A 27,573-nucleotide genomic window follows, 5' to 3' on the forward strand; every position below is an offset into this window, starting at 1 on the left:
TATTTTCCCTTTCTTTGTATTTCCTAGCACTTAGCAAAGTGATTGATACAAAGTAAGCTTTAATAAATGCCTATTGACTCTCTGCTCATCTCCTTTGACAGCCTAGCCAGTGAGATAATATTGCTGTAAAATACTAAAAGGTCACTTCTATCCAAAAGCTACATCAGCATAAAATCTTAAGAAAGCCCACATTTTGAATAGACAACTATTTCCACTGATTTACTTAAGACACATATTACATAGCTCACAGAGTATGAAAATTCTTTGCAAACCTTAAAGAGCTATATAAATTATTGTTTTTATTATTCTTTATATTATAAGGTAATACCTCTAAGTCCCAAAGAACACCAAGTGTATTATTAGTTTGAACAGGAAGCAAAAGTTGCACATGTGAAGCTACTTTTAGAAGGCAATGATAGTAGAAACGGGATGAACAACTAATACTTTTATCAGTTGCATCAGCAGAGAACACTCAGTACAGGTTAATTTTTCATCATTTACTCTCCATTTTGAGTCCATTTGAGTTAGTTTTATTTTCTCTTTATTACATGCTAAAACAGAGAGCCCAGTAAAGTGGGCAAAAGGCAAAGAAGCCAATAATATTAGGATCTCCATCATGTTATTAAAAAGCCAGAATTAACATTATAAAAGTGCTTTCTATCTATTGGAATATAAGCTTCTTAAGGACAAGGACTCTATTTTTGGCCTTCCTTTCAATCTCCAGTGCTTACAGCTTCTACCTGACATATAGTAGGTGCTTAATAAATACTTATTTTCTGTAAAACATCAGTGATAAGGACATTTGCAAAAGGAAACAGGATTTAAAGATATTCTTTGGAGGATATTAAGGTTTTTATATTTTGGGGTTATTTTGTTTTTACTGCTTCTGCATTGAAGCACATAACCATTACACATTTACCAAGAAAAGGAGAAATGCTCCCTGATTCACTGGGGAAGAGAAATTGAGAGAAAATTATTCCAAGGGAATTACAAATGCTAATTGAAAAGATAATAGAATAATAGAAAATAGAGCTTGCTATTTTAAATATTAATCTTAACACCAATAATCATTCTTTAACTGTGAACTCAGAAAGTCACAGTAGAAGAAAGCTGTTCTTAGCCGTTAAAAGAAAAACAAATCTCACCAGAGCCGCCATTGAAAAGAATAGATAGGAGCTGGCTACCCTCTAGTGGTAAGAGAAGATATTGCCATTTTCTGAGGGATTTGACAGTGTTGCACATACACTGGTCAGAGAAAGGAGAGGGACATCAGGGGGTCAACTTAAGAAACTACAATGGGACACTTTCTGCAGGTTATGTAATATGTGGCTGTCTTTGCATGACCTATAGGAAGGTCCAAATAAATATCTCCAGCTTCTCCTTCCCCCATTCTTTCCTAAGATTTTATTTCCTGCCAAAGTAGAAGCAGGAGGTAGGGGTAGGGATTGGCTACAACTCTGTTCTTCTAAAACAGAGGGAGTACAGGCATTAAAATTATATCTGTCTGCTCCCTTAAATAGTGTTAATCTAAGGTAGTTTTAAGGTTCAAGCTAAACTTCTGATTGCTATTCACTGTTGTTTTTTGCCCTTCATTTTCAAAGACCAATGATATCACAGGTGTTTTGACTTAAGGGTGAATTGGATTTAAGGGAGGTAGATTTGTACCAAGTTTTCAGCCACATTCTTTCTTCTAAAGTAATAGAAATCCAGTGGCAGAACTCAATTCAAGACAACTAGCAATGGCCTGTGATACAAACAGATGGCCTTGGTATCTTCTACGTCTGTAGGACCAAGCTCTAAGCACTTTATTTCGCTTGCTTCAAACACCTTCATGGCCATTGGAACAACAGTCCATTCTGCCAAGAAGTCTTCACATGCATGGTTAGATATCCTGCTAACTTACCAATGGTTTTGCAATCTTTTAGTTACTCTCAACCTGGTTTAGCCTATCTGGTCTGAAATACACACAGAGTGTGGCTATTGCACATGCTTTCTGCAGCCACAGGTGAAAACTGGGTGATAGATGGACACCAAAGATGGATAACCAGCCTGAAAAAGCCTCAGCAAGCTGGTCCTCCTGGAACATCCTATGGGCTCCTGGCTATGAGAAAGGAGAACCCAAGCTTTATATTTAACATATGATTTCTTTTCCACCAAATGCCAGTTTTCCAATAAACATACATTGCAAATAGTAAAGAAACTATTAACTATATATATTAACTATTAACACTTGTGATGACCGCGTATTTAAAATCAGCCGGAATCAGGAATTCAGGTTAAGGGAAAAATCTTCAATCTTTATTGAAGTGAAGAGGTGAAAAAGGATTGGGATAGTAATATGGGCAAGAAGGATTGTGATAGCATTATGGGCAGCTGCGATAAGAAGCCAGCTAGCAGAGGGGGATTGGAGATGAAAGGCTGTAGCAATACCTCCTCAGGGAGGTCAGAGCCCCCAAGGGGAGGTGATCACACTCTCCCTGACTTCTCAGGAAAGGAGGTGAAAGCACCGAAAAGGAGGTGATCACGACCCCCCTGACTTCTCAGGAAGGGAGGTGAAAGCACTAAAAAGGAGATAATCATGTCCACTCTGACATCTCAGGAAGGGAGATGAAAAGCACCAAAGGGAAGTGAGGGTTGCTAGCAGGTTTCTGAGCTGAAGGGTCTTATTATGCACAAACCCATCAGCATGGGAAGTATTACACAAGCACATAGCAACAACACAGAGTCTATTAGTGATGACTCTCCCCACAGTCAGTGCAGGCTTGATGTGGTGTAACAAACATGAATTGTACACTCAAATAACGGTATAACAAACAATATAAATCAACATGGTGTTGTAAAAGATTGCCAGAAGTCCTAGAAGGAGAGTATGTAAACAGCAGTCACACATACGCCTTCTTCAGCAGCCAAGAGATAGTCCAAAACCAATCTATTGTCCATTGCTTCACATGTCAGGGAATCCAATGATCCCCCCAAGTTTTTGAAGTCCTGTAAAAGTTTTTTTATGTGTTAGGGAATCCAATGATTCCAGCAGATTTTGAAGTCCTGTAAAAGTCTTATCATTTCTCAGAAAATCCAATGATTCCTGAAGGCTTTCAAGTCCTACAATAATCTTGTCTCAGAGAATCCAATGATTCCTGAGGGTTTTGAACAATTTTCTATGTTCATGAGTCAAACGCCATAACTGCCATGCTCTTTCAATGGTGAGTACAATCAGCAACAGAACCACCCGATATTTCTTGGGTCTTCTCCTTCGTTTCAAGGGTCTACTCTGTCTCTCTGCGATGGACAAGGCGAATATGGCTCATTGGCACCCATCTGATTCCTTCTCCACCTGTAGAGATACAAGCAAACCCTCTCCTCCAAACAGTTAGCCTATCCGGTCCTTCCATTCACCACTTTCTGGGTCTCTCCACATCACCTGGCGATTATCTAAAGTTAGTGGAGCTGCTCGCACTGGACACTGCCCTTCTAGTGGGTTATAAAACCTGTCTGCCGGAGCCGGCAGACTTTGTCAAAAATCAAGATGTTAATAGTATAAAGGGTTAGATTTAGTAGTTCTCTAGAGTTATCTTTGGCTCCCCCTTTCTTTTGTTTTTGGAGCAGCATCTTAATGTCTCTGGTTCTCCTCTCTACTATTGCCTGACCTTGAGGATTAAAGGGTATGCCAGTGGTGTGTAAAATCTTATACTGTGCACAAAAGTGTGCAAAATGTTTGGAAGTATATGCAGGTCCATTATCTGTTTTTATTGCTTGTGGCACACCCATAATTGTGAATACTTGGATGAGGAATTCAGTGACCACTCGGGCTGTCTCTTTTGCTGCTGGTATTGCAAAAGTGAATCCTGAAAAGATGTCTACCACTACATGGATAAAAGACAGACGACCGAAAGATTTATAATGGGTCACATCCATTTGCCAGATTTCATTGGGTCTCAAACCACGAGGGTTCTTCCCTGGAGGCAGTGTAGGAGCGTGGAAAGGAAGGCAAGCTGTACAGCTTTTTACTATGCTCCTAGCTTCCTCTTTTGTAATCCCAAATTGTAAACACAAAGCTCGAGCAGCCTGATGGTATTTAATGGGATTCCTGGGCCTCCTGAAATAAAGGTGTACTGGCTAACATAGTTAAAAGGCTATCTGCCTTTGAATTCCCATCAAAAATAGGACCTGGAAGTCCACTATGTGAGTGGACATGCAAGATATAAATCTTTCCTGAATGCTTTCTCACTTGCTCTTGAAGTTCCTTAAAGAGCTGATATATATTAGGAGCTACAAATTTTATTTAGGCTGTGGCAATTCTTTGTACCACACCTATTGAATAGGCTGAATCAGATATTATATTTATGTCTCCTGGGTAATAAGTGATAGTCTGCAAACCTCATTAGCATTTTCCTTATCAAGTTGCCTTATCAAAATGTCTGTTATTGCATTTTTTCCATTTGTTCTTGTGATAGCTGTCTGCAAACGTCCCACAAAGTCAAAAAAAGCTTCATTTGGCCCTTGTGTTATTTTTGTGAAGCCCCCCCCCCTTGTCATCTTTATTGTGGAGAGAAGCCACGCTTTGATAGCATTAGCAGCAATTTGCTCATATGCTGCTATAGAATAATTAATCTGTACTGCAACGTCTGCATAAGGACCTACACCTGTTAGTAGATCACAGGTGATTGCAGCATGAACTCCACTTTGACTATTTTGTTGGGCTTGTATCCTACAGAGTTCACTATATTCAGAAAGCCACAAGTAGTTTTGTCCAGGTTTTGTCCAAGGTTTGTCCTTGCTATAGATTTCCAGTCATTAGGGGTCAAGATTTCAAAAGCCAAATTCTGTAATAACATCTTAACATTAGCTGATGTAGCCCCATAAAGAGTGCAAGCCTTTTTCAGGTCTTTGAGGATTTCTATATCAAAAGGAGCGTATTTTCTACTTTCTTGACCTGAAGAATTAAACTGTTGAATTACAGGAAAAATGTGGTGTTGAAATTCCAATACATCTCTCCCTTCCTCTTTGGCCTTAATTAGTCTCTTTTGCAATCTACTACTCATAGGAGTGGCTGGATGCTGGGGGGGCGGGGGGAGGTGCTGGTGCTGTCACTGCTCCTCCCACTACCCCTCCTCCCTCCATCCTGGAGGATGGAGTTGATGGAGGAGAGTCAATTACCTGCTCCTTAGGTGGCTTTGAAGCTGCCTCAGATTCACCCCATCCTTGAGTCTCACTTAAGTCTCCATGCCCTGTGGGGATATGGTCGTTAATCTGTTCATTGTCTTCCTCCTTTATCTCAGGCTTCCCCATTTGGCTATTCCTAGAGTTTTTTCCTTTTCTTCTAGAACTTATACAGTTTCTTAAGGCCAACTGTATTATATTGTATAAATAGAATGCCTCGATGGAAATTGAATGAGAACCGTTTTTGTTGTAATATGCGGAGAGCTGTTGACCAATCAATGCCCAATTATCTGGAGAGATTTGCTCTTCCTCTAAGAACGAAGGGGAGGTGCTTTTTAATGTACCCAGAAGTCTAGCTGTCTGTTCCCAAGTTATAAGTAGCCCTTAATCTTCTATCAGCTTAAGCAGGCTTTCTATAGCAAAACTCCTGGGTGGGACTGGGGGTGAGGGGGTTGGGGTGGGGGATGGAGAATCTTTAGCTAGGATCTGTCCCATTTCAGCCAAAAAAGGTTACTAAGTTTAGTCTTTAAGAAAATAAGTTCCCTGTTTGTCTGTTATACTCACCTAAGTTCCTGGTCACTGGAGACTTCTTCAGTGAAAGTAGGGTCCTTGGTTCCCACCATTGGGTGCCAAATGTGATGACCGTGTATTTAAAATCAGCTGGAGTCAGGAATTCAAGTTAAGGGGGAAATCTTCAATCTTTATTGAAGTGAAGAGGTGAAAAAGGATTGCGATAGCAATATGGGCAAGAAGGATTGCGATAGCATTATGGGCAGCTGCGACAGGAAGCCAGCTAGCAGAGGGGGATTGGAGATGAGAGGCCGTAGCAATGGCAATGCGAGCAGCTATGTCAAGACGCCAGCCAGCAGTCTCTCGTTCCGCTTCCCTTTCCACTCTCTTGCCTCCACCCACCAAAAACGTCATTTCCTATACAACACATCAGGACTTGCAAAAAGAGTGGGCGGGGGCCATTTTTTCTCCAAGCATATATATTAATAGAGTATGGAGCAATTACTACTTAGCCTCACGTGCTTGGGACCTCAGTGCATCAACTTGAGCCTCAGCCCATTACAAACACTTATCTAAATCAACAGCAAAAGAGGAGGGAGAGAAAGTATACATATGAGACTATATACCAGCCAAAATGTCGTGGAAGAAGCTCTCTCATTGCAGGCAAGCTAAGTCAGGTCAATCAAGAAAGAATCACATCTTATCCAAGAGGAACCCCAAAATTCCTAGGGTATCAAGCAGAGAATAAGGATACATAGGGATTGCCAATTCCTAGTTGATTTCTTCCCAGAGACTTTAACAACCTAAAGAGAAGATGACATCATGAGCATCTTCTCTCTTGACAATAGAGGCTAAAAAACCCTGAATCAATCTCCTCTCTTGCTCTTGCCAACTTTGTATTGTTCTTCATGCAGGGGCATTGATCACCAATGAGGAGAAAGTCCCAATGGGCTGTGAGCTCAGGTTACACTTACAAAATTAGAAGAAATCAAGGAAGACCCAAATTCATTGTATGAACCTTCTACACAAACTTATAAAAGGACATGGGAAAAAAAGTCACACATAATGGGCATAAATGGGTTTCAATCAACAATATTAATGGGAATGTCCATGTTGATGGGGTCACCATTGCATAACTTACCAATGCTTCTGATACCCAATAGTCTTAGCTAATAACAATATGAGGTGCAATCTACTTCTAGAAGGATTTTCATTTTTAAAATTGATTCCTGACTTAAAAGGCCTATAAAACCTGGGAATAAAGCTATGGGCAGTTCAGTTACAAGAGATGGAGTCAGTACTTTGGAGCAGGGGATCAATTGCTCTTCCTCTCAAAAAAGCATTTACTGAATGTAAGAAACCATAAGTCATAATCCTTACTTTCAGTGAACCTATAATATAGTTGGAGATAAGACAAATGCCAAACCCATGGACAACATCCAAAATCAATTTAACACAGGATGTAATTAAGTGGTATATTTATGTTAGGCTTTTAAATTCAAAGCAATAGGAAGATCCATCAAGGGCTGGATGGGAAGTGTACATGGCTAAAATGGAGATTTTGCAGGCACTAAAAGGATAGGTAAGATTTAGATAAACAGTTGAAAGAGAATGAGATCCAAAAAGGCCTCATGTTTGTCCAACTTTTGCCAATTCAACAGAAGAAAAATAGCATAAAGTTTCTTGTTATTATCTAGTATGAATTATGGAGCTTTTATTTCCTAGCATGATTTGTGGATCTTTATTTCTGTTTCTCACCATTTGAAATATATGCTATTTTTACAACTCAATTAGCCAAAAGTAAGTATTAAGCATCTTTATGACAGGAACTAGGAGCAGCTAGATGACACAGTAGATAGCACACCAAGCCTGTAGTCTGCAAACCTCAGTTCAAAGCTTATCTCAGACACAAATCAGCAATGTGACTCTGGGCAAATCATTTAAACCTGTTTGCCTGTTTTACTCCAGTATCTTTGCCAAGAAAATTCAAAATGCTGCCACAGAGTCATCAGACAAAACTGAACTATTAAGTCTCAGTTTCCCTGGTGGCTACCCACCCACTACTACCACCCCCTCCACCCTCCTATCCCCACCCACTTCCTAGATATTAGGACTGATATAATTAGGGCTGGGGTGCCCGAATCACAAGCATTTAAAAGAATCATTAAACTATACAGATGGCTTATCTCAGATACCTAAATAGGACTCTCTGAACCAGACTCCTTTTCCCAACTTTTCAGAATTTATGATTCTTCCTTACCCCCATCAGAACTGAATTTATGGTCTTTTCCTGGAATTCCCCATTTACCAGTGCTCTACTCCCACCTTACCTTTGTTTCCCTGATCAGTAGAGCCCTATAAGAGTCTCTGAAATGCCTTGCTCCTTGCTGGATACTTTGAGATAAGAGTCCAATCCAGATGGGTGGGGTCAACATGGATCCTATTTTGCCCCCAGGCCAAACCCTCCCTCTAATAAAAATAGTAAAAATCTCTCTAATCTCTATCTTCCCTCAGTTTCTCTGAAATTATAGAACAATATTTCAAGAATTACAATAGGCCTTGGGAAAAAAAATTTTTTAATTAATAAACTCAACAGTACCTTGTCTTCAGGTAGGTTACATTTTACTTAAGAATAAAAGGTGTTCACAGATTAGTCATAGTAAGATATATACAAAACAAAGTGATTTTGATGAGAAAAACCCTATCAACTATGCGAGTCTAGAAAGGAATTTTATAGGAGGGGACACTTGAAGATGCCTTGAAATAGGAGAAAATGGCAGATGTAAGGAGATCCTTTCAGACATGGGGGAAGGTGCAAAGGTAAGACAGACAATATCACCTATGCAAAATATTAAGTAGACTAGTTTGGTGGAATTACAAGAAGTCATGTGTATTCAGCCTGGGAAAGAAGCTGATCCAGGTTATAAATGGCTTTAAATGACAAAGAAAGAAATTTGTATTTTATCTAAGGACAACAAAGACCCACAGAAACATCTGCAACTGGGGAGTATTATGGTCAGTTTTAAGTTTTAGGAAGATCTATTTGGCAGTTCCATGGAGGACAGAGTAGAGAGGGGAGAGGGAAAACAAAGTAGCAGCAAATTACTGGGTTTATGCCCCAAAGAGATACTAAAGAAGGGAAAGGGACCTGTATGTGCCAAAATGTTTGTGGCAGCCCTGTTTGTAGTGGCTAGAAACTGAAAAATGAATGGATGTCCATCAACTGGAAAATGGCTGGGTAAATTGTGGTATATGAATGTTATGGAATATTATTGTTCTGTAATGAATGACCAGCAGGATGAATACAGAGAGGCTTGAAGAGACTTACATGAACTGATGCTAAGTGAAATGAGCAGAACCAGGAGATCATTATACACTTCGACAACAATATTGTATGAGGATGTATTCTGATGGAAGTGCATTTCTTTGACAAAGAGACCTAACTGAGTTTCAATGGATAAATGATGGACAGAAGCAGCTACACCCAAAGAAAGAACACTGGGAAACGAATATGAACTATTTGCATTTTTGATTTTCTTCCCGGGTTATTTTTACCTTCTGAATCCAATTCTCCCTGTGCAACAAAAGAACTGTTCGGTTCTGCAAACATATATTGTATCTAGGATATAATGCAACATATCTAACATATATAAGACTGCTTGCCATCTAGGGGAGGGAGTGGAGAAAGGGGAAAAATCGAAACAGAAGCGAGTGCAAGGGATAATGTTGTAAAAAAAATTACCCTGGCATGGATTCCGTCAATATAAAGTTATTATTAAATAAAATAAAATGAAAATGAAAAAAAAAAAAAACAGTAGCAGCAATTTGGTCTGGAGAAAGGTGTTAAAAATCTGAATTAGGGTGCTGGTGCTGAAGGTAGGGAGAAGATGGGTATGAGATGTTGAGGGGGTGGAATATATAAGACCTGGTGAATGTTTATATTAGAAACTAGGGGATGAGAGGAAGGGAAGACATGTGAAATGAAAAAGCAATATGAATTGAACCAAGAAAATGATATACATATGATTTTAACAATACAAATAAAAATAACTATAAAAAGAAAAGAAAAAGAAAACTAAATGCTATGGAAAATAATAGTAACCAAGCTTGGCCTCAAAGAGCAGATATGAGAAGGCATTTCCTTCCCTCCTTGGCATAATAGGGTATTATGAGTATGGAACACTGCATATAATGTTAGACTTGGCTAGTGTATTGATTAGTTTTAAAAACTAGCTTTTAAAAAATTTCCCTCTTTTTAATTATGGATAAATAAAGGATGGCTCTCTCTGGGAGGGAAAATTACAGTAGGGAATATTAAAAAATAAAATATAAAAACCAAAAGCTATCAATAATAAAAAAGAAATGAGAGTGAATAAGAGGAGAGTTAAGGAGGCAAACCTGAATAACAATAAGAATGATGGCACCCTTGGCAGAGATAAGGAAGAAATGAGGAAAGGAAATCTTGCAAGACTTACTTCTTCAGGCTTAACAACTCTTCACCATCCCCATCCTGGCTGTCCATTTCTGGAGTTTCTTTAGGGTTTTTTTTTTTAATTTAATATTTTATTTTCCCCCAATTACATATAAAAACAACTTTTGTTTAAATTTAAATTCCAGATTCTTTTCTTTCCTTCACTTTCCCTCATTGAAAAGACAAAGCAATGTGATATAGGTTGTACATATGAAATCATTCAAAATATTTCCATGATAATGTTTAAAACAAAATTTTTTTAAATAAAAGAAAAACTAGGCCTCAATCATTCAGACTCCATTAAATCTTTTTCTGGTGATAAATTCTTCAAAATTGTCTTGGATCATTGTACTGCTGAGAATAGCTAACTCCAGTTTATTAATGTCCTTCTTAAACTGTGTGGCCTGGAAGATAAGATCTGATGCAGGCAAAGTATAACAGGACTATCACCCTTCCATCCCTGGAAGTTGGGTTCTCTTAAAGATGTGCAAGATAATCTTTAGCTCTTTGGGCATCTGTTACATTGCTGAATCATATTTAAGTTTGCAGTTAAATGTTTTAAAAAAATAAAACCAAAGGCCTCTTCTCTTCCAGAGCAACTACCATCCTAGCCATACCTTCCCTTCATTTACTTTTTTATTTTATTTTTATTAAAGCCTTTTATTTACAAAACATATGAATGGGTAATTTTTCAACATTGACCCTTGCAAAGCCTTCTGTTCCAAATTATCCCCTCCTTCTCCCCACCCCCTCCCCTAGATGGGAGGTAGTCCAATACATGTTAAATACTCCCTGATCTACTTGTGAAAATGATATTTTTTTGTACCCAAGTACAAGACTTTACATGTATCCCAATGAATTTCATTAAATCAACATTCAGCCTATTGAGATACTTTTGGATGCTGAATGTCATTCAAAGTATTAGCTATCCTTTCCAGTTGAGAATTATTTACACATCTGATAAAAATGTTAATGGCAAATATAGATCCTTGGACTATTCCCGTTAGAGCTGGAATGATCCAGGCACAACAGCATTGGTCAATTAACAGGTATTATTATTTGAAGTAGTGGGGGGTGAGAAAAGTAGAAGGACTGAAATATAGCTTTTTTCTTGAATTTGATTATAAGAAAGAACAGGTATCAAAGACAATCCGAGGAGAACATAAGGCCAAATAAAAGTAGAGAAGTCAGGGAATAAAGAGAAGTTGAAAATTTAAGCAAGAAGATGTAAGTTTCTGGGCAAGACAGGATCAAAGTCATAAACAGAGGGCTTGGTTCTAGCAAGGAGAATGAACTTGCTATCCTCTGAAAAGAGTTAAGGGGAAAAAAAGAATGGCAGATGATATTGTGGTGACTTGAAATGTGGCATTTCTAGCTTACCAGTTAATGCTCTTTTCTTCCTATTCCTTGCCATTATCCCAGGTAATTTCAACTTCAATGTTGAGGAAAAACTGCATACCTAATCCACACTATTCCTCCTCAGTTCTGTTTATCCCCATCTCCATTCTGCAAACAATCACACAGCACAGAAGGACTATATCCTAGAATTTATCTTCATAAGGTACTTTCTATCTCCAAGATATCAAACTTGATGCTTTCTCTCCCACTCTCTGGTGTTCTTTTGCCATGCAAGAACTTCTCATTACTTAATCATTCCCATTTCACCAAGTCTGATATAATCAAATTATGTATTCTGTGAAAAAAATTTTAAATAATATTTTACTGATGACTTTTCTGTATCATCTATATTTTCCAATATATTCTTCCCCCAAATCTCTCCCCTACTCTCCTACCCCCAAAAAAAAGTTACAATAAAGAATTTTTTAAAAGGAAAAAACCTAAATTTTTAAATTTCAAATTTTATTATACCGTACATATATATTTTATTACATATTATTTAATATATATATTTTATGTGTGTATATACATACATATTTTTCCCTACATTGCTATCCATCATCATTACTTCTTGAAAGAACCAAAGGAAGTACTGTCTCCGAAACCTTTGGGGAAGGGGCAGGGGAAAAACTTAAGTTATTATCATTTCACAGCATCCAATTTCAATCGTTTTGCTGTTATTTTTCTATTTACACTGTTGTTGCAATTGTACATATTGTTAGTTTGGTTCTGCTTTTTACTTTACAATAACTCACATATTATCCCATGAATTCCCTAAATTCATTACATTCATCCTTTATAATAACATAGTAATATTCTATTACTACCATGTACCACCACTTGTTTAACTATTCTCCAATCTCCTTGCTAAAAGGAGAGAATTTGTTTCCACTTCTTTGCTATTAACTAAGTGATGAGTTTAAGTATTACTGTGAATATGGAAGCTTTCTTTTGGCAAGTACCACTCCAGATTTCCTCATTCCCTTAAGACTTGTTTTGCCAATGCCAAATCCAACTGTCCACTTTTTCTACTTACTCCTAGACAGCAGAACGCTGTTGGAAGAAACTGCTAAAACATGAAAATATGGCCTATAACAAACAGGTGCCAACAACTTTAGGAAGAAGGGGATTCTATGATATGAAGTTTATAAAGTAAGGTATATTCCAGATGTGGGGGAAGGCACAGAGATGGGAAGGAGCATGTTGTATGAAAGGAGTGGAGAGGCCAGTTTGACTAGATCAAAAATTATAGAAATACAATTAATGTATAATGAAAGTAGAAACATCTACACAAACTCCCTATTATCATTTCCTAAGGAAATTTAATTGATGTCAATTAATCAAAATGAATACACCAAAAGAGTCCAACTTTGGTCAGCCAACAATACCCTCTCTGCTGGTAACATAGTGCATGGAAAGCTGGGCTGTGGACCATAGCTCCAACATGGCTTGAGACACTAACTACTGTGTGATGCTGAGCAAGACATTAATCTCTGCTTACTTCAATTTCCTCATTTGTAAAAGTGGACATAATAAAGGACACACCTCGCGGGGTTATTATGAGGAAGAAATGGAGATAATATGTAAAGCATTTAGCACAATGCTTGTCACACAGTAGATGCCTAATAAATGCTTCTTCCATTACCTCCTCCTCCTTGCTAAAAGAAGAGTGATCCCATGCTGTGACAACCAAGAACACCACAGTTTAGACGCAGAGGTCCTCAAACTACGGCCCACGGGCCAGATGCAGCAGCTGAGGACGTTTATCCCCCTCACCCAGGGCTATGAAGTTTCTTTATTTAAAGGCCCACAAAACAAAGTTTTTGTTTTTACTATAGTCTGGCCCTCCAACAGTCTGAGGGACAGTGAACTGGCCCCCCTATTTAAAAAGTTTGAGGACCCCTGGTTAGAGTATAAAGTTAATTACAAGACTTGAGGCAGGTGTACAGGAGAAGATTATTAAAAAGATAGTTTCATAAAACAATGAGAAGCTATGGAAAGAAAGAAAAGTTTAGTGAGAGCTAGGAAGAGTTCCAAATGTTCTTAAGGATGAAAGTGGCAACACAAAAGATGAATGAATAATGGGGATTATCTGAACTACTGGTTAGAATACTACTTATCATAGCAGGGATAGAAAAAGTATTATAGAAAAAAAGGGGGAAAAACAGTACTTTCTATATACTTTATTTATATTCACAAAGTTAACAGATGAAACAAAGTATAACAGGAGGAGGTCCATGAAGGAGGTGTCCCAGCATTGAGGGCACTGATGAAGTGATTCTCAACATTGAAAAGAGACCAAAGTGGGGCAGCTAGATGGCACAATGGATGGAGGACCCAAGTTCAAATCTGGCCTCAGACACAACACTTTCTAACTGTGTGAGCCTGGGCAAATCACTTAACCCCAACTGCCAAAGCAAAAAAAAAAAAGAGAGAGAGAGAGAGAGAGATCAAAGGGTTGGGGGCAAAGGAAACAGGAGAGGAAATCTAAGGTCTTATTGTTACAAAGTATAATTAATATGAAAAAAAAATCTACTAACTACCAACCCATACAACATTCTAGGGTTTTGATTAGTGAGATTTCATTTTATCTTACCCCAAATCAAAGCCATTATGCCTCTTTTCTTCACCCTGAAACTGAAGGCCTATCCCTCATTCCATTTGTTTCTAATATCTTTTCCCAAAATGTACTGTCTTCCTTAAAACAGACTCCTTGAGTTTTATAGGGACTATCTTGCTTAATGTTGGGCACTATAGTTAATGGTTTCACATTCATTTATGGGCATTTGTAGGCAGCTGGAAAGCAAACAGGAGATAGGGAGGGAATGAAAAGAGATGAAAAGATGGGGATGATAGAGGGAACAATGTGCTAGAAGACAGATGGAGTGGGATTCACTTGCACAAGCACAAGCTTTGCCCTGGTAAGAAAGGTCACCATATTATGTCGGACAAGAGTAATGGCAGAAGTACCATTGCAGATGCCATGGCAGAAGAGTGGCAGAAATCTTTGGTGAGACCTAAGTAGAAGAGAATGGGAGAAGCTCTCAGCAAATGGTCCTTTTTTTTTCTTCAGTGAAACAAGGTAAAGTTCTCTAGAGAGAGTAAGAAGAGGGGAGCTAAAGGAAGTTAGTTAGTTTGGAAACTTGTTGGGTGCCCCTCCAGGGCAATTTGGGTTAAGTGACTTGCCCAGAGTCACATAGCTAGGAAATGTTGTGTCTGAGACCACATTTGAATTCAAGTCCTCCTGACTTCAGGGTTTATGCTCTATCCACTGTGCCACCTAGCTGCCCCTAAGGTTGGAAAGTTTTGAGGGGAAAAAAAAAAAACTGCTGTTATGAGAGGTGTGAAAAAAACTACCTTGCAGCAAAATAAAATCAGTTGAGGTTACATAACATAAAATTGTGGTGGTTCTCTGACATCCTAAAGCTTCCTTCAGCCACCCAAGAGTAAGTGGTGAAAGTGAACCAGGACAAAAACATATGAGGACAAGATGTGATGACCACGCTAGCCCCCAGGATACCTCAGAATCAGCTGGAGTCAGGATAAGCAAAAGTCCTTGGTCTTTATTCTTGGTCTTTAGACACAGGATTGAACAGGATGGAAGCAGAATCTCCACAACGCCTTCTCCCTTGTCTAGGGCCAAAGTGTGACTCTGGCTAGTCTTACTCCACCCCCTAGTCCCTCCTACAATCCTCTGCATATACCAATCATTGAGCCAGCACAGGATAGTGGGAAGGACCATTTTCCAAAAATATGCCCATAGAGTATTATCCAATTGGTAGTTAGCCTCAAGTGCTCAGCAGTCCTGATCTCAGTGCATCGACTCAATAGTTTCAGCCTTCTACAACAAGAGGTTCAAGAGTAGAAATTAAGAGCTGAACTTGATTCAATAATAAGTCAAGAAGAGGAAGAATTTAATCAATGCTGGAGAGAGGGCCTGAAGACAACGAAAGGGTCAAGGGACTAGAGCCACAGTGCGGACAAAAAACAGGGTTTAGGGAGCCTGGGGGGTAATCTTGCCCCCATGAGGCATAATCTTGCTCCCATGGGGCGTAATCTTGCCCCCATGGGGCCATGTTCTGTCACAATGCTCTGGAAATGAGGCACAATGGAAAAAGAGGAATTCTTGGGACAAACTCTACAAGACAGAGGCAGAAACTTAGATCTAGAGAAGAGAGCCCAGAACGAATACTTCCCTAAATTTTGAGTCTATGTGGAATACAGAAATGTTAGGGTCATGATCCAGAGAATGAAAGGATGGATAAAGACGAGAGTGGGAAAAAATCCTTCTTGGAAAGAGAAAGACAGAGACAGTAACTTAAAAAAACTAATGAACAGGACTAGTTGAAAGAAAAAGAGAGAATCTTGACTCAGAAAAAAAAAAAAGGGGGGGGGGGGAAGATTAAATAACCAGATAAAAGCAGAAAAGAAAAAGAAGCAAAACTCTAAAGGAAAAGTAATAAATGGGAAGGGATTAGGAGTGATGAAAAGAGACCTAGCAGAAATAAAGTCATGTTAAAAAAAAAATGATAAAAACCAATAATGATGAAAGTACTAAAATTTGGGATATAACTAAAGTTTTAGCAGGAGAAAAATAATTTTAGGTTAAATTTTGATAGTATTTTTATTTTTCCAAATGCAAAGATAGTTTTCAACATTCACTTTTGCAAAACCTTGTGTTCCAAATTTTTCTCCCTCTCTCCACCTCCACTATCTCCAAAACAGCAAGTAACATGTGCAATAGGTTAAAATGGCTGGATCATTTCACAATTCCATCAACAATGCATTAGTGTCCCAGTTTTCCCACATGCCCTCCCAATTTATCATTATTTTTCCCTGTTATCTTAGCTAATCTTAGAAGTGAAGTGGTATCTCAGAGCTGTCTTAATTTGAATTTCTCTAATCAATAGTAAGAGCATTTTTTTCTTTTATGACTAGAAATGGCTTTACTTTTTTTCATCTGAAAATTCTCTATTCATAACCTTTAACCATCTATCAATTGAGGAATGGCTTATATTCTTATAGATTTTAGAGTCAATTTCCTATGTATTTTAGAAATGAGGCTTTTATCAGAAACACTGGCTGTAAAAAAATTTTTTCTCAGCTTTCTGCTTCCCTTCTAATCTTAGCTGAATTGGTTTTATTTGTGTGTAAAGCTTTTAATTCAATGCAATCAAAATAATCCGTTTTGCATTTTACAATGTTCTCTAATTCTTCTTTGACCATAAATTTCTCCCTTCTCCACAGATCTGTGATTACTTGTTCTTCTAATTTGCTTATATTTATCACCCTTTGTCTAAATGAATTCATTTCGAGTTTATTTTGATATAGGGTGCTAGGTGTTGATCAATACCCACATTTCCTGCCATATTATTTTATCAGTTTTCCCAACAATTATTATCAAATAGCAAGTTCTGATCCCAAAAGCTTAAATCTTTGAGTTTGTCAATTATTAGATTACTACAGTCACTGACTATTATGTCATGTGAATCTAAGCTATTCCACTGATCCACTACTCCATTTCTTAGCCAGTACCAAATGTTTTTGATGACCATCACTTCATAACAGTTTACCATAGGTCTGATACAGCTAGGCCACTTTCCTTTGCATTTGTTTTCATTAATTCACTTGAAATGCTTGACATTTTGTTTTTCCAGATGAATTTTGTTATTTTTTCTAACTCTACAAAGTAATTTCTTGGCAGTTTAATTATTATGGCACTGAACAATTAGTTTAAATAGAAATGTCATTTTTATTATAGTAGCTTAGTCTACCATGAGCAATTGATATTCTTTTATTTGTGTGAAAATAATTATTTAATCTTTTATTTGTGTGAAAAGTATTTTGTAATTGTATTCATATAGTACCCAGGCTTTGTCTTGGCAGATAGACTATGAAATATTTTATATTGTTTACAGTTTTTTTAAATGGGAAGCTCTTGCTGCTGGACTTGGTTGGAAACATACAGAAATACTGATGATTTATATGGGTTTATTTTATATCCTGAAACTTTACTAAAGTTATTGTTTCTAGAAGGTTTTTTAATCAATTTTCTTTAAGTATACCATCATATCATCTGAAAAGAATAGTAATTGATGATAGTGGGCAACCACCTTGTTTCACTTAGGGTGAAAAATCATATCACTAAAAACATCATTATTTTCTATTCTGAATTAACAATTTGAAAATGCATTTTCAAAAACTTTAAAAAACCAACAGATAACTAAATTAAAATAAGCACAAAAGGAAATATTAACAATTGGAAGAGATAAATTGAAAACAAAAACTATAGAAACAATAACTAAAACTAAAGACTAGTTCTTTAAAAATTGGTAAATCTTTACTAACCTGAATAACAAAGTAGAAAAATCAAATAATGTCTTAGCAAATGAATAAGGTAAAAACCACAACAAAACCAAAAGGAATAAAAGGAATAAGAACATATTATAAAGTTATATGCTAACAAGACTGAGAACACAAAAGAGAAAAGTTTTCAAAACTATAAAATACCTAAATTATTAGAAGGTCAAATACTGATCTTAAATAACCTAACGTCAAAAAACAAAACATTTAACTTTAAAGAAATTACTCAAAAAATGGGGGAGGTTGATAAGGGGATGTGATTCTGATCTTTATGGCTTCACAGAAGAATTCTACCAACTTTCCAAAAAACAATCAATACCTATGCTTCACAAATTATTTTCAAAAATGAGAAAGCAAGCAACCTAGTAACAATCGTTTTTATGAGATAAATGAAGCCCTAATATCTAGAGAAAAACAAAAAGGGGGGGGGGGAGGGGAAAGGAGGGATGAAGGAAGAGATAGACCAATATCATTAATAAACATTGCCTCAAAAATTTTTAAACAAAATCCTATCAAGCAAGCTAGGTTTTTATGCAAGAGATCATTCATCATGACCAAGCTAGATTTATGCCAGGAATGTAAGGATAGTAAAAGATTAGTAAATCAACGTAATTAATTCTATCACAAACCAAAACATCCCAAAAAAACATGATTATCTCAATAGATTGCAAGAGCCTTTGACAAAATACAGTGACATCTATGCTTTAAAACTCTACATAGAACATAGTCATTGCTACGTTTCAGAAAATCATAATAAAAAGTAGCTATCTAAAACAAAAGCAAGCATCATACACTTAAGAGAATATACTTAAACCTTTTCCAATAAGCACAGGAGTAAAGCAAAGTTGCCCAGCCTCCTATTATTTGATGAAATTGTGAGAAACTAGTAACATCGAGAGAAAAAAAAAGTCATAAATAATAAGAGATAAAAACTACACCTAACTATTGATAATATAATGGAATACTTTGAAAATCCTAAAGAATCAGTAAAGATTTTGAAGTGTGATGAAGTTGCAGGGTACCTCAAAAAAAAAAAAATCAAAAGCATTTCTATATAATAAAGCACAAGAAGCAATAACAAAGAAGGTAATTCCATTCCAATTAGCTACAAAATGAACAAACTATCTGGGGATTGATTTACCAAAGCATTACAGAATCATGTAATTCAATTTCAAAGTGCTTCTTAAAGAAATAAAGAACTTCTAAGTAGCTGAAGGAATATTCATTGCCCATGATTAGACTGTATCATTGCACATCTACACTTTTAATGCTATGCCAATTAAATTACCAAGAGGATACTTCATAGAATTTAATAAAATAATAAAATTTGTTTGGAAAAACAAAAAGATAAAAGATATTAGGAGAAATGAATAAATAGGGATAAAGATAGAATTAGAACTTCCAGAATTCAAACTTAATCATAAAACAGTTCTCAAGATTTTCATGTGGTATTGGTTAAGAAAGGCAGAGAGATATTAATGAAACAGATATACAAAGAATAATCAGAAACAATGGAATTCAATAACCCAGAATATATATATATGTGTAATATATATAAAATAAACACATATATGTATATGTTTGTAAAAATATAAATTAACAAGGGAAAACTGCTGATTTGGTTTTTTTAAAAACCTGCTGGATCCTTTGACCCAGCAGTGTTTCTATTGGGCTTATATCCCAAAGAAATACTAAAGAAGGGAAAGGGACCTGTATGTGCCATAATGTTTGTAGCAGCCCTATTTGTAGTGGCTAGAAACTGGAAAATGAATGGATGCCCATCAATTGGAGAATGGCTGGGTAAATTGTGGTATATGAATGTTATGGAATATTATTGTTCTCTAAGAAATGACCAGCAGGATGAATACAGAGAGGATTGGCGAGACTTACATGGACTGATGCTAAGTGAAATGAGCAGAACTAGGAGATCATTATACACTTCAACAACGATATTGTATGAGGACATATTTTGATGGAAGTGGATTTCTTTGACAAAGAGACCTAACTGAGTTTCAATGGATAAATGATGGACAGAAGCAGCTACACCCAAAGAAAGAACACTGGGAAACGAATGTGAACTATCTGCATTTTTGTTTTTCTTCCCGGGTTATTTATACCTTCTGAATCCAATTCTCCCTGTGCAACAAGAGAATTGTTCGGTTCTGCAAACATATATTGTATCTAGGATATACTGCAACATATCCAACATATATAGGACTGCTTGCCATCTAGGGGAGGGGATGAAGGGAGGGAGGAGAAAAATCGGAACAGAAATGAGTGCAAGGGATAATGTTGTAAAAAAATTAGCCTGGCATGGATTCTGTCAATATAAAGTAATTATTAAATAAAAATAAAATAAATAAATGCTTAGTATAAAGAAAAAAAAAAACCTGCTGGAAAAACTGTAATGTAGTCTGGCAGAAATTAGTCTTAAACCAACACTTTATAACACATTTCATAACATATTCTTAATATATACACTCTCATACAAAATACATAATTATATATTCCATATAAGTAATAGCCATTGCCCAATAGTTTTCAAAAGAAGAAATGTAAAATATTGCTTAAGCACACAAAAGAATGCCTCAAGTTACCAATAATGAAAAATGTACATCAAAACCATTTCACCTCACATTCTGAAAATCAGCAAAGATGTCCAAAAATAGGCCATATCAATGTTCAAATGGCTATGTAATGAAAGGCATATTAATTAACACATTGTTAGTGAAGCTGTAAAATCAAACAACCATTTTGAAAAATAATTTGTGGGAATAGATGTAAATAAAGTAACTAAAAATGTCCATACTTTTGAACTAGACACTAGAACTAGAATTATATTCCATGGAAGTCATTAATAAGAAAGTCCCCACATACACCAAAATATTAGCAGCAATACTTTTTGTGATAAAAGATTGATTAAAAAATAAATGTCCCATCTATCACAGAATTACTGAATTAGGGTACATGAAATAGGATGCTATTAATGCTATAAAAAATGTGAGGAACAGAGAAATGTTAAGTTCTATATAAACTAATAGAATGAAGTAAGTAAAGTCAAAAAATAGGATACCTACAACAATGTAAATGGCAAATACACATACACAAATAAAAAACTAATGTAACAAAATCACAAAACCCAAGAGTGATTGAATATGAAAAATAATAGGACACTAAGGCACCCATTTGCGGAGGTAGACGTTTTATAGGTATTTTACATATCACATTTTAGACTTTTTCAATGTATTGATCAAATATTACTCTTTTTTCTTCTTTTAATCTTCAAAAAATACAACTTGTCATGTGGGAGAGAGTTGTGAATGTGACTTACTCAGGATCACACAATTAGTAACTGCCTGAGGCAGGATTTGAAATCAAGGAGTGTTCCTGGCTTCAGCCCAGAGTCTGTCTACTGTATCACTTAGCTGCCCCTTCTCCAAGTTTTTGTTGTGACTAAAAACAGGTCTCCACTCAATCAATTGTAATTATTAAATAACTTCTGGTCCCCAACACAAGCATATACATTATGCAGAAAACATTCCACTGAAATTACCTTGGAGAGATGCTTTATGTCTTGGTCCCAAGCAACTGAGGCCAGTTAGAGATTCTCCAAACAAAGGTTACCTAACTTTCAGAAGAATAGGAAGAAGTTGTAGTCTTATGATCTCACTTGAAATGACAAGAATCATGTCTAAATCTCATCTTCTTAAACTGTGGTTTAAGACTTAAACCTTTAAAACGTAAAAAAAAGTCCAAAAGAGGTTGCAAATGAAAAAAGTTTAATAAGCTCTGCTTTAAAGCAGGGGTTCATAATCTTTTCTTTCTGTGAATGGACTAATTGGAAGCCTGTGGAACCCTTCTCAGAATGTTTTTAAATGCATATAGCAAAACACCTAAAATCACAAAAGTGGAAGAAATGGAAAAAGTTTAAGGAAGTTAGGTCTACCATCAAGTAGCCTCAGCTTCCACTTTGAAAGCACAAAAGTCTGGTAACTTGCATAAGGATAGTGAAATAGCAAAGCCCAAAGCATGAGCAAAGTGGAATGAGGAAAAAATAATGAGTTCATTATTCAACAGAACTAAAATCAATGGTCAATTACAATATAAAAGAAAAATTAAAAAGATTGAATTTTACTGTAAATACTTTGAACAGATACTTTTTAAAAGGCTAGAGACAATTCAGTAGAGGCTGAGCATAAATGGAAAGAGAGAACATGGGAATCGTGGAAGAGAGCTGGATTCAAGTCTTAGAGAAGAAGAGATATTCATCAATTGGAGAACGGCTATCCTCATCAATTAGGGAATGGGTTGAACCGGTGACGGCAAGTGAGTATGACAAAATAGTGTTGTAAGGAATGATAAAGGGGGTGGTTTCTAAGAAACCTGGGAAGACTCATATGAACTGATGCAATCAAATAAGCAAAACTAGAAAAACAAAGTAATAATATAATCAACTTTAGAATACTTCTTAGTTAACTCCCACAAATACCACCAACTACAAATCTAGGGACTCATAATGAAACATGCTATTCAATTTCAGAAAATGAAGAGATGGACTGGATTGCAGATTAAAGCATATTTTCTTCTCTCTCTCTCTTTTCCTGCCCTTTTTTGGGGGATGATGCAGAGAACATGACTAATATAGATATTTATTATATAAGACTAGGACCTATATTTGTCTTGCCTGCCTAATTGGATGGCAAAGAATTTGGAATTAAAATTGAATTTTTTTAAAGTCAAAATACAGATATTAAAAAATATTTCTAAATTACTTTTTCGATTTTTAAGGGTGTGGGGGTGAATGGATGGTATTCTATTTTCTTCCATAATATGACTAATGTGGCAATAACCAAGCTCTTAAGTGCTCCAACAGTGCCTGCTTCAGCGTCCTTCATGACCATTTTTCTCATCTACCAATTCTATCATGGGAAGTCTTCACATGCCTGGAGTAGACAACCCCTTCCCAAACTCGCCAATAGGAACAACATGGAAATGTTTTGCATGACTACACACATATAACCTATATCAAATTGTTTGCCTTCTCAAAAGGAGAAAAATAATTTAGAACTCAAGAATTTTAAAAAACGAATGTTAAAAATATCTGAAAAACTTAAGAGGTGATTTAAATTCTAAATCTATTATTTACTACCTTGTGACAACAGGCAAGCTGTCAGCCTCTGGTTCTTCATCCAAGAATATGACTGAATGACCTGTAAAGTCCCATCTAGCTCTTAAATGTATGATCCTCTATTAGGGAAAAAAAGAAAAAAGCCTGTTATATAATTTGATACAAGTGTATTTGCCAAATATTAGGATTGTTCATACATCCAATCTTTCCCCATCTCATTTTATCTTTACAATGATAAATTATCGTTTAATTAATAACCTAAAGGTTCTGGGGTATGAATATCCTAATCCCAGTATTAAATGTTAATTCCAGTCCAAAGAAAATCTTTTGTATTTAAATACAAACGCTGCAGCTATCCTCTTCCAAAGATACGCCCCTCAAAAGCTTTGTTTCAGTTGCATAAAAAATTATCATCTCTAATAAAATGGTATAAAGTAGCACAAATCTCAGTATTCACATTGCAAATGTGAGTACTATTTCTACCAATACCCATTTGAAAAAGTACAGCTTTTTAAGATGCTAAGCAAAGCATATAGGGAAATAATGGAAGAAACACTGAGAAATAATTAAAAGGTTAGAATGTAAAACATCCTAGAACTTAAATATCACCGAAAACCTTTAAAGTGATAGAATGAAGATAATTTTCATTCAACACAAATGCTATGTAGAAAAAAAGAGGAAGTTATAATAAACAAAGAGAAAAATTGAGTTCCCAAGTTCTGAAAACTCATAATAGTTTTAATAGTCTAAAAACGAGTCTTTTTGAAAATAATATAGAAGCATCCAATAAAGTAAAAAATTCAGGGTTTAACTTAAGAAACTTATTTTACATTTCTTTATTCTTGAAACTTGTCCAATTACAAATAAATAATCCATACAACATAACTCTTTGATATACACTTTTTTTCAGGCAGGTAAGAGCGACAACCAAGAATACATTGAAAATGAGTTTACATTAAATAACCAATTACAATATACAACTGGTCATTCGGTTACATTTTCAGCATGGTCCAATATATACACTGTTTAAAAGTGGACCACTTTATATAAAACACAGATGTATACAATTTTCTTACAGGCCCAAGAAATGAACACACATCACAGCTTTAAAAAAAAGTTGCATCACAGGGTCTCTAAGAATTCAAATACAAAAATGTTTATAAGCTTGTGAATTTTGGCAGCAAATAGAAAAATGTATGCCAGGCTATCTTATTCTTACTGGCAGGTGCTGGAAAAATAGACAAGCTCCACGGGATTTTATAGAGGTTATCAAGTCGACATTTTAAAAAGATTATTACTTAGAGAATTGACATCACCTAATGCCATTGACTCAATTTTGCACTGCATTTAACTTTCATTTCAGCAAACTACTAACAGAAGAATGCTTCCTTGGTGAGCACATCTGATCTTCAAAGAAAGAATTACGGAGATTATTGCAACAAACTTGTGAGAACTCTTCAAACATCTTATTTTCCCAATCAATCCAGGAAACCTCCCTATTAAGAATGTCTTCTATCTGGAATTTGACATAGTTCAAAATTTATTTTAATATTTTCAGAAACAATGCCAAAGCCAAGGAAAACACCTTAGAACTTATTTATTTCCTTTCTTATCTGTCAGGTCACCAAAATAACTCAGTATCTCTCACAATAAAACATTTTAAAATTATTTAATTTTCCTAATGATGACAATGCAAGATTAATTGAAGGATGAATAGTATTTGTTCTATATACTTAGTCTCAACATTCTTGTTTTGCTGTGGTTATAGGAATCTGGCTCAGATTTGGCCTACTGAACCAATGTTCCACTCTAAGCCTATCAACAAATGAGAGACTAGGTAGATAATGAAGTCAGCTAAGTCTCAATAGCTGTTTCTGGAAAGAAAAAGAAAATATATTTTTCAGTTCTGAAATACATGCTAATTGGTTATCTAATCTTTTCTAACTAAATTCTACTTTTCTTAAGCATATCCCCCACCTGAAAGAAAGTATATTGCAGAATGCAACAGAATCCCAAATTAGAAAAATGCTCCCACTGTGGAGCAATTTTATTCTACAAGGTCAAAAAAAAGCCTGGCTTCAAATGGCATGTGAACCTTGCTTCTTTTTATGAGTTGTTTTCCTACAAATCTACATTTTTTTACCCTTCTTAATTCTTTTGTCATGTAATATATGCAATAAACTGGGGCAATTTAATTGTTTCTAATCTCCATTTTCCTAGAATTCAAGACTTTCTACTTCATAAATTATATTAATGTTGATGTAGAAAGAAGGCCTTCTTGTTCTTCCTTTAATTTCTCTCATCTTAAAAAAGCACTTCCTCAGGGCAATTGGTTTAAACTATAAAAAAAACATATATGGCAGAGAGAAATATACAAATACATGATAAGAAAAGCCAAAAACAAAAAATAAAAAAACTATTTCTCAAGGTGTGATACCTTTGTGATGCAACCAAAGCCTTCCAACCAAGCAACATACATCCATTTTGTCTTAAGTCGCTCAACATTCAAAAATCTTACCCAAGTTATCTAGGCCAAATATTTAATATCTTTGCCTTTGTTTTTATGTTTAAAGGAGCTGAGATGCAGTTACTTCTATGAACTGTGCTTTTACGTTAATAGGTAAAAAAATATTTCATGTAACATGTTGCTGAAAAGTGTGCCAATAAATTAAAAAGCATTGATTTGTGCAATTTCAATTTGTGTGATCATCTTTGATGTCATATTCTCTAATTCCTTGGGTAATGTTTTATAAATTCTAAAGCACTTCAAAAAGTTTATCTATTAGACAGGCAGCATTATAGGAATCAAGTGTCTAGTGATACAGAAAAACCTGGAAATTAAATTTTAACAGTTCTCTAATTTAAAAGTTAATAAGAAGAATATCTTCTAAATTATCACGTAACCTTGATGAGAACACTTTTTTCAATCCTAGATGGCCCCATTTTTATTCATATATCATATTCATATCCTTCAAGATAAAAAACATTTGTAATTTAGCAAAGGGGAAAAGTTGAAGACTTTTTTACAAGAAGGACTTACTCAAATATCCAACTAACATATACCATGTAAAATAAATACAACCTGGTGCAAATTTATATCCAAGAAAATAATCCTAAATTTAAAAACAAGAAATAATCAAGCCATTTGGACCACAGCTAGGGGATATGACAGTTTTCAATGATTCATGTGTTGCAAAATATAGAAACCTGAATGTTTTTAAGGCTGATGTAGAAAAAAGATGTTTGGCTTTTTAAACTACCATCTTTAAAAAATATCTTGCCGAACCTTCAGAGTTGTTTTCCTTTAACAGTTTCAGTGTCCTCCCAGTTTTAACAATTGTATAAAATTGTCTGGATAAATTTTGAAGTAAAACCATTAGAGGAGAGTTACTAACTGGCATTATACTTCCTACGTTAAATATCTTCTGAATTAATAATGACCTGTAGTATTGCTTCATTATATACAGTGCCATGACCAAACTTCATTATTTCCCGTTTTAAAATTAAATATTTAAAGAAGAAATTGTCAGGCACATATTCACAAGATGTTGATCTCTTAAATCATAAGCCTGAATATATTTATTTCTCTCAAATGCATACAAGACAATAATTACACAACAACAAGTCTGATCTTCTGTTCAACAATGATTTGATTCATAAGCATTTGAAATTTACATAATTTCACATCAATATCCTTTTGTTTTTAAATACTGTAAGTAAAAAAGGCCCCAAAAGCAACCATTTCTAATATTTCTTAGTTATCCCTCTATACAACCAAACTTTAAAAAGTTACAAACTGAACATTATACAGGATATATAAATCATTTTTAAAAATTTTGAGATTTTAAAATCAGTTTCCCCAATATGATTCAGGAAAATCCACAAACTGACAAATATAGTCATAGGTAGTGAAGTAAATTGGGGGGGGTGAAAAAAAAAAGAAGAGACAGACACAAGTTTGCTGTCTTAAAATTTTACTAATCCTGTCAGTTAAAGATGGTGATGTCATGAGAAATAACAGTTTAGGCTTAAAATGAGGAATGGTGTTTGTCTCAAAGACTGAGACATGCAATTCAAGTATTTTCCTATTTGATCTGAGCTCACTGTAGCAAACAGGTGCAAAAAGAGAATGATCATTTCCCTCCGTACATTCGCTCAATGTCCTCTTGATAATGTGTTTTAAGTTCTTTGCGTTTTAGTTTGAAGGCATCAGTCACCAGGCCAGTTTCGGGGGTCCATGGATCTGGGCTCAAACGAATTTTTACTGGAATTTCAAACTTTTCCAGACCTGCTGCCATGACATAAAAAAAAGTTTCAAAATTCAAAAGCGTAAAAAATGCCCATTAACAATAAGTACTATCCCCCATTTTTTAAATCATCATTACTATTGACATGTTTTTTAAACAAAGTCCATTCCTTCTGTCAGGACACTCAAATATGAAAAGTTGTTAGAGATAAATATTCTTGTCAGGACACAAATTTTAAAAGGGGAGATTCCTTTCAAGTAGCAATAACATTAAGTATATACCCCAAAGCAATCAAA

At 35.6% G+C, this 27,573-nt stretch overlaps 1 protein-coding gene and 1 long non-coding RNA gene across 5 annotated transcripts in view; one reads left to right on the top strand and one right to left on the bottom strand.

Moving 5' to 3' along the window:
* The first annotated feature begins 2,247 nt into the window (after positions 1–2,247).
* Positions 2,248–4,966, top strand: LOC127557748 (uncharacterized). The gene is made up of 2 exons (XR_007952616.1): positions 2,248–2,462; positions 2,518–4,966. It is a non-coding gene; the product is annotated as an uncharacterized LOC127557748 (long non-coding RNA).
* An 18,870-nt stretch (positions 4,967–23,836) lies between these two features.
* The window catches only part of ACSL3 (acyl-CoA synthetase long chain family member 3), a 66,759-nt gene continuing 63,022 nt past the window's right edge, over positions 23,837–27,573 (bottom strand). For 3 of the 4 annotated variants that reach the window (XM_051983459.1, XM_051983460.1, XM_051983458.1), the window contains exon 15: positions 23,837–27,321. In XM_051983459.1, coding sequence (XP_051839419.1) covers positions 27,164–27,321 — 158 coding nt within the window. In that variant the 3' untranslated portion in view covers positions 23,837–27,163. The remainder of the gene's footprint in view (positions 27,322–27,573) is intronic. The other variant, XM_051983461.1, reaches the window with a different exon arrangement.

This window comes from Antechinus flavipes, chromosome 3 (assembly GCF_016432865.1).
Source record: "Antechinus flavipes isolate AdamAnt ecotype Samford, QLD, Australia chromosome 3, AdamAnt_v2, whole genome shotgun sequence".
In the NCBI taxonomy this organism is placed as follows: Eukaryota; Metazoa; Chordata; class Mammalia; order Dasyuromorphia; family Dasyuridae; genus Antechinus; species Antechinus flavipes.